We start from the raw sequence: 12,296 nt of genomic DNA on the forward strand, positions 1-12,296 counted from the left end.
TTACTTCATAGTGGTACTTCAAACATACCTGCTGAAGCAGCTTCTAATACTTCAGGCCAGACAAGACTAACAAATATTGGGCGTCAAATGGCGCATTGTTATATTGTGGCTGCATGACGTGTCTCCGCTCATTGTTTCTTAATGACACTGGCCAGCTCGTATTGTGACTAGAGGCAGAGACACAAGGCAGTAGTGAACGGCCATAAAGAGGACTGGTTCCTGGACCATCTGTCTGTGAGCACCAGCGTGGACATGGGGACAATGGCTATGCTAATGTCGTAACACCTCCCCGGCTTCCCATTGACTTTTCCCTCCAATCGGCCTGAATTGGGGGGAAAATGGGTCAAACGCCAATGTTGTGTAGCTGAGCCATTCCTCTTCAGTTCCTGTTTCCCTGTTTTGTTTAACTTTAACATTTCATCATTTTCACTTTTTCAGTGTCTAATGTTTTATCTGCAACTTCGAATCATGCATTCTTTTGAAAATTGAAACAATGGTACAGCAGTTCAAAGTTGTGTTTTTACTCTCCCCAGTACTTTCTAGACTGTTTATGAAGATCAGAGATGTTTGGAGGGGATCTGTAAGCCTGTTAGCATAATCTACTCAGAGACTCAGTACAACTGTAATCTGCCCTCCTCTTAATTTCAAGTGAAGTTCGATGTTGCACAGTACTGTATTGCAAACATGGGATGGGACTCACATTTTTCACAGCATGTACCATAGCTGTAATTATACTCTTTATATTTATGTCATTAACTTTTACTATACTTGCACTGTGAATATGTAAAAATTGAAAGAACTTTTAAAACATGTTTTTTTTTTTTAAGTACATTTTTAGATGCATTGACCTTTAGTTTTATACCCATAGTTTTATACCCATATTTTTTTCTGCTTTTTGTGCTTTCAACTTTGTTGCAACAGTTTAAAGAGGGTCATTTCTGTTCCAGCAATACCCATGTTCACAAAGCATGATAAAGAAATGATTTACTAAATATGGCGTAGAATAAACCCTACTGAACCCCCAACTATGAGCCAGAACCCATCACTCAACATCAGTGCCTGATCTCACTGATGATGTTGGGTCTAAATGGGAGCAAATCCCTGAAAGCTGTTATGGCAGCAAAAGGAGGGATTAATATTTTTTGTTATGCTTTCGACATATGAAATGTTCAGCAAGACACGAACATCAGTGAGGTCAGGCACTAATGTTGGATAATGGCCTGCTGTCAGTTAAAAAATGTGTTCAATGGGGGTTTAAGTCTAAGCAGGTTTGTGCAGGCCAGTCTTCTACTCCAGATTTGGTAAAATGCCATCAGTGTTGGAAAATCTGTAAGAACGAGTCTGTATTAAGAATAATTTATACCTGTATGATATTATGCTTCCCACAATGGACCAGCGGTTTGGAAAATGAATGGATCATTCAGCTGCATGCGCCATCTACTGGCGAGACACTGGTCTTCATTCAGCTGACAATCACAGTGCATTGTGGGTATTCTCTAGCCGTTGAGTGTACATCGGTTGTACACTTGTAATCACGGTGCATTATGGGATAGAATGAGTGCACTCGATAACATCCACTATGGTTTCGGACACCATCACAAATGGTTGTTCCCTCAAATAGTGCCCTATTTAAGGGTATAGGGGTCGATTTCGGACACAGCCTTGGTGTGCATCCAGGAACAGGGTTGTGAAACACTGGGTTAAAGTGTCAACATTGTAGTTATAAATGTAACTACAAATATTCGTTTTTTACGTAAGTATAATGCAAAAACATGCATGTCTCCAATAAGTATCAAATTGAATTATTAAAAAAAAAATGTATATAACCCATTAAATATAAAAGTATTATCCAATCATGACATTTCTCCTTATATAGAACCCTTTACATAAAATGCTCTTTATGAGTTAAGAACCTTCTAGGTTCTGTATAGAAACCCATTGACCAAGAGTGTGGTGTCCATATACTTTATGCCATATAGTATAGTGAGATGGTTTTGTCAGTCAAGTTTGAAAGGCATCTAGGGGGGGAACAGTGTCTGCTTTGGGTGAACATCTGTCATAATTATCATCGCTCTAGACGAGAGCCATTTAAAGCTGTCGGAAGCTGGCGGCTGCCAAATGGGCAATCTTTGTCATAACTTGCCGAGTTATGTCACGAGCGCATAAATCCAGTTGCATAATATCTTTACCACTCTGCATGGCGCTCATCTAATAGATTACGACTGAGATAAGGCCATTCAGAGGCCTTCATCATATAAATTTATATGTTTTTGTCTCTGGTCTGCAGAGCAAAATGGATAGCACGTAAATTAAATAGTTGAAAGTAAAAGCTTTTTACTATATAAATATTTGACTTTAATGACAGTCAGAAAGTAGATGGATGCAGCTCTGAATATGTAATGTCTGTAATGGTTGCTTTGAGCTCCTCGACCACAAAAGTAGATGTTCCGATATGCTCGTCTAGGGTCTCAGTCAAAAGGGTTGCGGCATTGGATCTGCTAAGAATTCTTTATATCTGTGTATGTGTGAGGCAGAATGAGACCATGAACTGGTCATGTTGACTTAGTTCATTGACCAAGTTCCAACTCATCGGTAACCTGTGTCCTCAGATAAGACTTATCAAACACCATGTGACTGTTTGTTTTCAGCAAGTGTGATTTATACGCTGCTTTAACTCAGATTTCTATCCATACTGTTAAATATGAAGGCTCATTTGGTAGTTTATTTTTTGCATACATTTAGAATTTTATGATAATTGTACCACTTTTGAATCTGTTTCGCCATCCCATACACTCTGCTTTAGAAGGTTAGTATACCACATTGTAAAGTCGTGCCCCAAATGACGCACTATACATGATTCACTTATACTATGCATGGTGTCGTGAATTAATTTAAAGGGGGGGTGAAATGCTATTTCATGCATACTGAGTTTTTTACACTGTTGAAGAGTTGGATTCCCATGCTAAACATGGACAAAGTTTCAAAAATTAAATTGTACGTTTGAAGGAGTATTTCTGTGCCAAAAATTGTCCTTCCGGTTTGTCACAAGTTTCGGAAAGTTTTTTTCGAGTATGGGCATGTGTGACGTCAGATGTAACGGAATTTCCTTATACGGGTCCTAAGGGCACTTCTCCGGTAAGATCGCGGGCGCGCGCGCACTCGTAGACCAGAGAGAGAGAGCGAAAGCAGTTTGCCATCAAAGCGCTATGCTCGGCTTTTGGGAAGCTTTTGGGAAGCCAATGTCACCAAAGAAGTGTGTTTTTGGTTGCCAGGGCAAGACAACCCTGAACAGATTCCCAAAGAACCTGGTGTTAAGGCACCAGTGGATGGAGTTTGTTTTCCTGAGCATAAACGGAGTTGTGTAAGACTGTTTGTTCCCTGCATTTCGACGATGCTTGTTTTATAAACAAAGCCCAGATCGACGGATTTGCAGATCGTCTAATGCTTAAGGATCGAGCAGTCACAATGATAAAGGTTCGGTGAGTAAAACTGCTTCTATTGTCTCTGTGTGTTACTAGCTCGGCGCGTTAGCACAGCTAAGATGAATGTTTTATAAACAAAGCCCAGATCGACGGATTCTCTCTATGACTCTGGCTTCGCCCACACGGCCCGCCTCCAGCCGCTCGGTTTTTTCCGGAAAGACTCGGTACAGCCTATCTTTCTTTTATAAATATAATAAAACGAAAGACTTTTTGGAGATATGAAGGATGCAATACTACTCTATAGGTACTCAAGATTAACAGGAGATTGAGTGAAAATGAGCATTTCACCCCCCCTTTAAGGTAAAAAGGTAATTTTGTCGTTTTACCTGATCGAAGTCTGATCGTCACACCCCCTTCACTACATTAAAGCAGCGACAGGTGGATGCATGGTGTCCAACATTACACATTTTGTTTTTTTGGTTAATAAAGTGCCGAAATGTGTATGACATGTATTTAAACTGCACTTTTCAATGTGAGTAAACTATTTATGCTACAAAACGGACACGTATTGGGACGCACCTTAAGTATGTCGTAGCGTTTTTGTCTGTTATTCCCGCTTCACAAAAAACAGATACGACTTTTAATGTCTTTTTTAATTGAATTCAAACTTTTAACGAGGATGTAAACACACCTAGTGTTTCATTCTCTGTAAACTTTGACCTGAATGCGTGCAACATGCTGATATGAGTTACACTAAAATTATCTTGACAATCTTGTGTGAGTTGTCATGCTCTGAGAAAGTCTTCCGTTTCGTTGTTTTAATCGATTGAGCTGTTTCTTTGAGGTTAACCATGTTCCCTATGCTACAAGGCTCTTTTCTTAATAAAACACTGGGACCGTCTCATTAAATATCTTAAATAAAGATGAAAGACTTTTGCTACTTGCTCCATCCCTCTGTTGGCTTTCAAAGTAACTTGTATCAAGCAAATTAAAGTCATTTGCTATGTGAAATTTCAATACCAAACCATGTAAGTGAAGGGTTTTCTTGCTTATCCTTGTGGTGCAGCAAGATAAAACCGAGGTTTTGACGGGCTGGGACTTGTTTTGGATTACAGCTTCAGCAGATTCGTCATGAGGCTGACAGCAGAGCTGTGCTGACTGTCCAAACCCTGCGAGAAGCAAAAAGACCCCAATGTTTCGTGCTCACAATGTGCCCAATCAGCACTTAACACACACACACACGCATACATAGCAAGAGCTCAGTTACGTAACGCTGTTGAGTATGGACAAAGGCTCTGCAGGAGACATTGTGTGCCGTCTCTTGCTCTTTCCCAGTCTTCCATCAGCGCTTTTAAAATGAATGGTGCTCGGAGCAATGCCAGTGATTTTTGGTCTTTGAAGCTCAATATCACAAATCCAATACTCTGTTTCACTGCTGCAAGGCTTTTGGATAAAAAGTTCTTATGATTAATGATAAGCGTACTGCAAAGAATTTCATAGTCCAAAAAACGTGGTATGGTCCTTATTTTGAGACTTAGCTGACTGGCATTTAACATTCATCAGCTTTGAAAATGTGATGGTTCATTGAGTGAGGAAGACTATGGCAGGTGCTGGATTTTGGAGTTTGGAGAGGTATAGTTATGATCTCACAAGAGTTCAAAGAGTACTTGATTCTCATTCAGTCAGTAGTGAGTGACCATAAGACTGTAAAAGGTATAGTGACATTTGTTTGTAACACAGGCTGAGTCATCCTGTAAGTACCGTTGATAAAACTGCAGACACAGCAGTTGCTTCCTGTGTGGGAATCTCAATAACAGCACACACACACGTATTCATTTTTCATAAATATATATAAATAAATAAAAGAAAGAAATACGAATCAGTGGCTCACTTCCTAATAAATTAAACCTATTCTTAGCATTAATCTATTTTTATGCATTTTAACATTGACATTAAGTATATTCCATTACTGATCTAATGTTAGATGTTCATAACCCTTATTCGCATTAAGATTCTCATTACTGTAATGGATGCAATTCTATATTTTTAACAGTGTAAGTTAAAGTAGTACAACAAATTAATGTATTCTCAATATTTGATTTTTGATTTTTTTTTATCTTTTGATTTATAAGTGAAATATGATCCAAACATGTTTTTGACAGGGTTTGGGATTTTCACCAGTGCACATTGAATGTCTTGAGTGATATTTAATAACACGCATCCAATTTTGATGATCCAAACTATTTGAGGTTAAATCGAAGATGACTTCTCAGCTGTTATTGAATATGTGTATGTGTGTGTGGGTTGCACATGCAGATATTTCTTAGCAACCTCTAAGATATTTCTTAGGAACTCGTGTTCCTTCAACACCCACCATTAAGATATTCTGCGAGTGTTTGCTGGTCATGCACAACGTGATGTCTCCATCCCGGCAGAGATTGCGGCCTACAGTCAAGCTGTGCTCGCAAAAGCAGAGGCTGTGAAAAAAACATGTCTCAGTTCACCTCCATCACTGCTCAGCCTGCAAAATAACACACACGCTGTCTGTCTGCAAAGCCATTGCACTTTGAATTTAGTAGTCACGCATCAGATCATTTTGTCTGCTTCTCCATTTCTGTGTTCGGTTTGACATTTTTGCTTTTTGTTTGTCTGTTTGTGTGTTTGCCATCTCAGCTTTGTACCAATGGCTAGAGGCCGATCGACAGGGCAGGGACCCAGAGGCCGTGGCAGCAGGTAAACATCATCATTAACCTCCTCATTGCTAAGCTATTCATTTTTGTTTCCCATTCTCTGTTCCTTTGGCCCTGATTACATCGGTATTAAGATCCTTGGATGATTCGATCTTAAGTCATGGCAAGACAGACTGCTGTTCACACTTGGTATTAATATAATACACTTCCCCAAATGTACCTCCTGTGGCCACTTGTATTCAGACTTTGAGGGGAGGGTCTCTGATTTTGTGACTAAATACATTGCTTATTATAATGCGTTACTGCGTAATGGATAAAGCACACAAAATTAAAATCAGTAACCACCCAACTTTCTACCAAATTTGAATCTAACCACAAAATCTTGAAATGAATAACCAGTTTACACACTGTACATTTATAATATTGATTGTAGTATTTAAAATTTTGTATTTTATTTTATAATTATAGATGCTTATTTGAACGTTTTAAGAATATTTAATATCATTTTATTTTAATATTTATTGGTTAAATATATAAATCTAATAATTTTTTACTTTATTTTTAAATGATTTAAACACAATATTATAGCATTTTAATATTGTATATTTAATATTATTTTAACATTTATCAGTTAAATAATAATAATAAATTAATAATTAGTACTTAATAATTAGTATTATAAAATTAACTCTGTTTATCTTCATATTAATTTTAATATTATAGAGCGGACATTTTAGAGAGTTATGAAACCAAACAGGTTTTATTATTTGAAATTAATAGTTTATTTTGATTATAACAGTTTATAAGACAAAGAATTTGCATTATGAAAGAAAATAGTTGATTTTGACTCTACATTGCTTTGACTATGTTGAATGCCAAGTGGTAACGGGGTCATTGTTGTCATTTTAGCTTTCGGTCCTCACTACTTCCTCCCTCTTTTCCTCTCGTTCTTTCTCAGTTTGCGATATGCAGGCTCGTCATAGTTAAATGTGGGTCATTTGCCTCTGCTTGTTATTTTAAATCAGTTTCTGTTCTCTTGCAACACTGACTATCTCTTGCTCCCAGTCCCTGCCTTGTTTTTCTGGTGTTCCCCTGCAGTTCCTGCTATCACTTCATGGGGTGTTTGTATCAGTCTGTCTCTCTTCCTCACGTGTATGCCTGCGGCCTCAGCCTCTCTCTGTTATAAAGGGCTTTAGTAGATTTCTCCTCCTCCCTGTCCTTTCCTGTTAGTTAATGCCTAGGGCTGTCACATGCCAAATCACCGCTAGTTCACCCCACAGTGCACAGATTCAGGCGCTAAATGATCTTCATACATGTCAAAACTAAGCTGATTTGGACAAGATTGTTAATTAGACTCTTTTTAATTACCTCAGCGCACTCTTCAGCCTTATTCTGAGTGCTGTTGTCAGCTTATCAACATGTACCATCATCAGAATCGTTGTCTTGTTTATCTTTTCATGCTAACTGCACTCTCTATCTGGTTTGCTTCACATCCATTCGATTTAAATCTGTTCTTTTTAACTGTCATCAGATCCAAATCCTGCATGACACACTGTCTGCTCCTGTAATCTGCGCTGTTGTGGCAATCATGGCGCTTTTCCAATCTCTGTTCCCGCTTGTGCTTTGCTGTCAAAGCTATGACGTTTCCATCTAACACTGCAGGCGGCATGTGTCGGCCTGTTTATGACGCCCTTACATGCACTGAGCCAAAAGAAAACTAACAGTTGTGTTTCATGAAACTGTTGCGATCATGGAGGATGTTTTTAGCCCATCTTTGTGTGCTGGTGTTCTGATGAATAATGCTACCTATCAGATTGTGCAACCAAAACTACCGCTATATTTGCTTTGTTTTAAGGTAGGGGTATGGATGTTAATAAAGCCTCAAACCACATGAATAATGCTGGTAGCACAGTCTTATAGGTAGCGAACACCAGCATTACAAATGAATAGTGATTACATGACATGATAAAATACAATAAATTTGAGATCAGAAACATTGTGTGTATATATATTTTAGAAAAAAATTATAATATTAGTAAAATATTATTATGTTAGACTGTTTATATTATCAATTATTGATTGTACTGATATTTTTGCATCGTGAGTGAGCGAATGAATGAATGAGTGAGTGTGTGTGTGTGTGTGTGCGATCAGCACTATCCCAGTGACAGGTGTTGTATCTGGGTCACGTACAAGTGGATTTCTGTTCAACGTACCTGAGAGAACTGTAGGAATCAGACTAATATTAAAATTACAGCAGTGATTAAGTTATTAAGCCATCAAAGTAAGGCGTGTAATTCTGCATTAGAAAAATAGGAAAGTTTTTCATTTTATTTTACTGTAGCTATATTCAAATACAAGTGAACGTTTTCTAGAAAGGTTTAGCACTACTAAGTAGACGTAAAGCATGTAATCCTCTGTAACTTGTTCACGTGGATGACTCTCAAAAGGCCAATAGTTAGGCATTTTAGTGGCGAACCCATGAAACTTTTATTAGTTTAATGCAGTGTAACTGAGACACAAGGCAAACCTCTTCTTTATGACTATGTATAAGAATTCAGACACACTCGTGCCATAGTTGCTTTTGCATTTTCATATGAATAATTTAAAAGAAGGTTCAATGCCTTTACTCTCCTTATCCTTATTCCTTACAATTTCCTCTCTGCAGGGGAAAACTTTGATCAGAGCCCCCTCAAAAGGACCTTTAAATCCAAAGTTCTGGCCCACTACCCAGAGAACATCGAGTGCAGCCCATTTGACCAGGATGCTGTTAACATGGTAAGTGACTTAAGTACTTTAGATTTTTACCTGTTTAATTTACCCCTTTGACTTATTTCAGTATTGTTTTTTTTTTCTCTTTCATTTTATATATTTATATTTTATTTTATTCCTTTTCAAAAGGTGTTTTAAAGAGATAGTTCACCTAAAAATTTAAATTCTGTCATTTACTCAACCTCATGTCGTTCCAAACCTGTAAGACTTTTTGTTCATCTTCGCTACACAAAAAAAGATCTTTTTTAAATGAAATCTGAGAGCTTTCTGTCCCTCCATTGACAGCTACGCAACTACCACTTAGACACTTAGAAAAGTTCATAAAGAGATAATCTTTGGGTAAACTATCCCTTTAAGTGTGTTTACGCCACATTTGCCTTTCAGAGCATGGTGAGGCTTGTCAACCAGGGTGAACTTTTACGAGAAATCCATCACATCCGACACATCTAAACTTGTTTTATTTCCTTTTCAAATAAAGGTTCCCTCACACAGTCTCACAATTTCTCACATTAGTCATTGGAGAGATCTGTATCTGCATTGATTTGGAGTGTCATAACGTGTTTACACAGACTCTCGCTCATTCTGTGGTTGCATGCAGTGATCAGCCGAGGGGTTTTTGTTACCGTCCCAGAGCATGCAGAGGTAACGAAAACCTCTGACCTATCGTTCCCGTGCAGCAAGGTCATTTTTTCCATCAGCAAACGTAAACGGAAGCTTGGCTGTAGTGACACCAGCATCAATTATTCAACCCAGGCTCTCTGCTTACGTCGGTATGGAAACGGCTCATTGTGCGTATTCTCGCTCTGTAAAGAAACACCTGAAGCGTACAGCACTGCCAGTCGTGATGCCATCACATCATTTGAGCAAAAAATTTGGCATCACGTTCCTGTTGAGTAATTTTTCAAGGCCAGTCTCTTCTCAGCAGAGGTTCACACATAAAAAAAAAAAAAAAAATCCACTTACACATTGAAAGCGCTTTGAAAGACAGCTTGCAATCACAGAACTCCATTTTCGGTTTTCAATCCTTCAAGGCCTGGATAAAATTTCCCCAGTGATTACTTTCATTTTTCAATTCCACTCTTGGCTGATCTTCTTTTCACTCCCGCATTCTTTTGTTCTCTTGCTGTCCTCTCCTTCCTTTTCTCAATCTTTTCAGTGCTTGCCTGTTTCAGACAGCACTTGAATGACACGATTTATTCCAGGTTCCAGTATTCACACTGTATGTGCGAGCAGCACAATAGGAGCGAAACAGATGCGTAGGTGCAAGAGCTTCCTATTTTTGACCTGTGAAGTGTAGAAAACAAGCTGGAAATGTACTGTAAACCTCTTAATCAGCACAATATTTTGTGATTTTATGAGCTTTTATGAAGCAACGAAAAATAGTGAATTGCTCACCTATATTTTGAAAAAATGGGGAACCAACTGCATATCTTTAATAGATGTACAGCACATGCAAACATTGTTTTGTATTCAAAATGGCGATGTTAATCTAAATTGTCAGCCAGTGAGAGAGACAGTACATCTTATACTGGTCAATATGTTTAAGTAGTGCAGAGTGAAAGGAAAAGCCATACCAGAGCATATGACGTGCCCTTACTTCATAATTCATATAGTATGCACAAACCTTACAAAAAATACTGTAGTGGTACCATGATACATTAATGTTGTCTATCAGTCAAAAGTTTACCCACTACTGTATTTTCCCAATACACTGTGTGTATCAAATTGCACAATAAAAGCAACATTACAAAATATGTAGTTACTGAAGCAATATTTTCTCTTTGTCTTCAGCTCTGCATGCCCAAAGGGCTGTCATTTCGAACACAGCGTGACAGTCGGACCCCACAGTTCCACTCTTTCCTCATCACAAGAGAAGACGGCTCTCGCACTTATGGTTTCGTTCACACCTTCTACGAGGAGGTGACCAGCCCTCAGATCTGCTCCGCCATGCAGACGCTACACCAGATGCACCAAGCGGAGCATAATACGTCAGCGCATAACTGCCCTTCGTCGTCCTCTTCCTCCTCCTCATCCTCCTCTAGCATGGACTCTTTAGCCAGCAGCCTGGATGAAGTCGAGTCTCCTTCCTCATCTTCATCCTCACAAGGGGGTCGCAGGAGCTGTGGCTGCTCTGGCGAAGGATACGACTCTGTTCGCGACACTCTGTACGTGTCCAAAGCTATGTGTCTAATCACGCCTATGCCCTTCATGCACGCCTGTAAACGCTTCCTGTCCCAGATCCACCTGGCCGTCACTTCACATCAGCCACCCCCACTCCCTTTGGAAAGCTACGTCTACAACATCCTCTATGAAGTACCCTTGCCACCGCCCGGACGCTCTTTAAAGTTCCACGGAGTGTATGAACCTATTCTGTGCCAGAGGCCTGGTGTTGGGGAGCTGCCATTGGCTGATTTTCCATTGGGTGAGGCCTTCCGGTTGTTAGGTGTGGAGAATCTGGTGCAGCTTTTCACTTGTGTTCTGCTGGAGATGCAGATCCTCCTCTACTCACAGGGTAAGAAATCAAAGATTGTAACTTAAAAATTTTTTTTTAAGTTTTATTTTATTTAATTTCATTTTATTTCAAATCATTTCATTTAAAATCATTTCATTTAAAATTATGTTTAATCATTTCATATAATTTCATTTTAAATAAATCTAAAATAAATTACATTTTTTCAGTGATGCAGCATTTCCAAACAATATATTGCCTTTTTGTTCTTGTAACGTTTATGTCTCATGACTTATTGATCTGCCACAATAATTTAAAGTATACGTTCTGTTCATGGGGGCTTTAATATGCAATTTGATTTAATTAAACAATTTTTTAAATATAAATATAATGTTTAATCGATTTGGCTCCTACTTTTTACATCAATTTTACAGACTGTGTCTTAGGTTTTGACTCTATGCAGATCATTTCATCTCTTATTTAAGCATTTAAATTTAATTTATGATGCTGGCAAATGAATTTGCAGGGCCTTTGATGTGGAGACTGAGTGAATGTAGAGGAGTCTAATGAATATTACATTACCCTTCTGCAGCACATATGCTTTTCTGCAAACACAAGCTGATACACATGCTAATGAATTCCTCTGACTGTTCTCTAGATAAACTAATGACGAGATTTTGTGAGAAACATCTATTAATAATCACACTGCCCTGTTTTAGTAAGTCTACCATACAGGTGCCTTTAATCAAATTTCAGTCAGATCCCAGGATCCAAAAGGAACCATCATTAAGTGCCAAATGCAAGTAGAAAGGACTTTGATGGTTAAATAAAACAGATTTACTTGCCAGTTTTTATTTTCTTTTTCTTTTTTTTTTGCATAATGCAATATTCAGTTTCTTTGCTGGTATTTAAGGTCAGTACATTTTTACAATTCACTCACGAGTGGCAAGTGAAATGAGAATT

The 12,296-nt window shown here is 38.4% G+C and overlaps 1 protein-coding gene across 6 annotated transcripts in view; it reads left to right on the forward strand.

Moving 5' to 3' along the window:
• dennd5b (DENN/MADD domain containing 5B) overlaps positions 1–12,296 on the forward strand; it is a 38,843-nt gene that overhangs the window by 6,712 nt on the left and 19,835 nt on the right. For 4 of the 6 annotated variants that reach the window (XM_079868204.1, XM_079868205.1, XM_079868206.1 and 1 more), the window contains exons 2-4: positions 6,096–6,155; positions 8,781–8,890; positions 10,676–11,396. In XM_079868204.1, coding sequence (XP_079724330.1) covers positions 6,096–6,155; positions 8,781–8,890; positions 10,676–11,396 — 891 coding nt within the window. The remainder of the gene's footprint in view (positions 1–6,095; positions 6,156–8,780; positions 8,891–10,675; positions 11,397–12,296) is intronic. The other 2 variants (XM_079868208.1, XM_079868209.1) reach the window with 1 other exon arrangement.

The sequence above is a fragment of the Squalius cephalus genome, assembly GCF_949319135.1.
Source record: "Squalius cephalus genome assembly, chromosome: 4".
In the NCBI taxonomy this organism is placed as follows: domain Eukaryota; kingdom Metazoa; phylum Chordata; class Actinopteri; order Cypriniformes; family Leuciscidae; genus Squalius; species Squalius cephalus.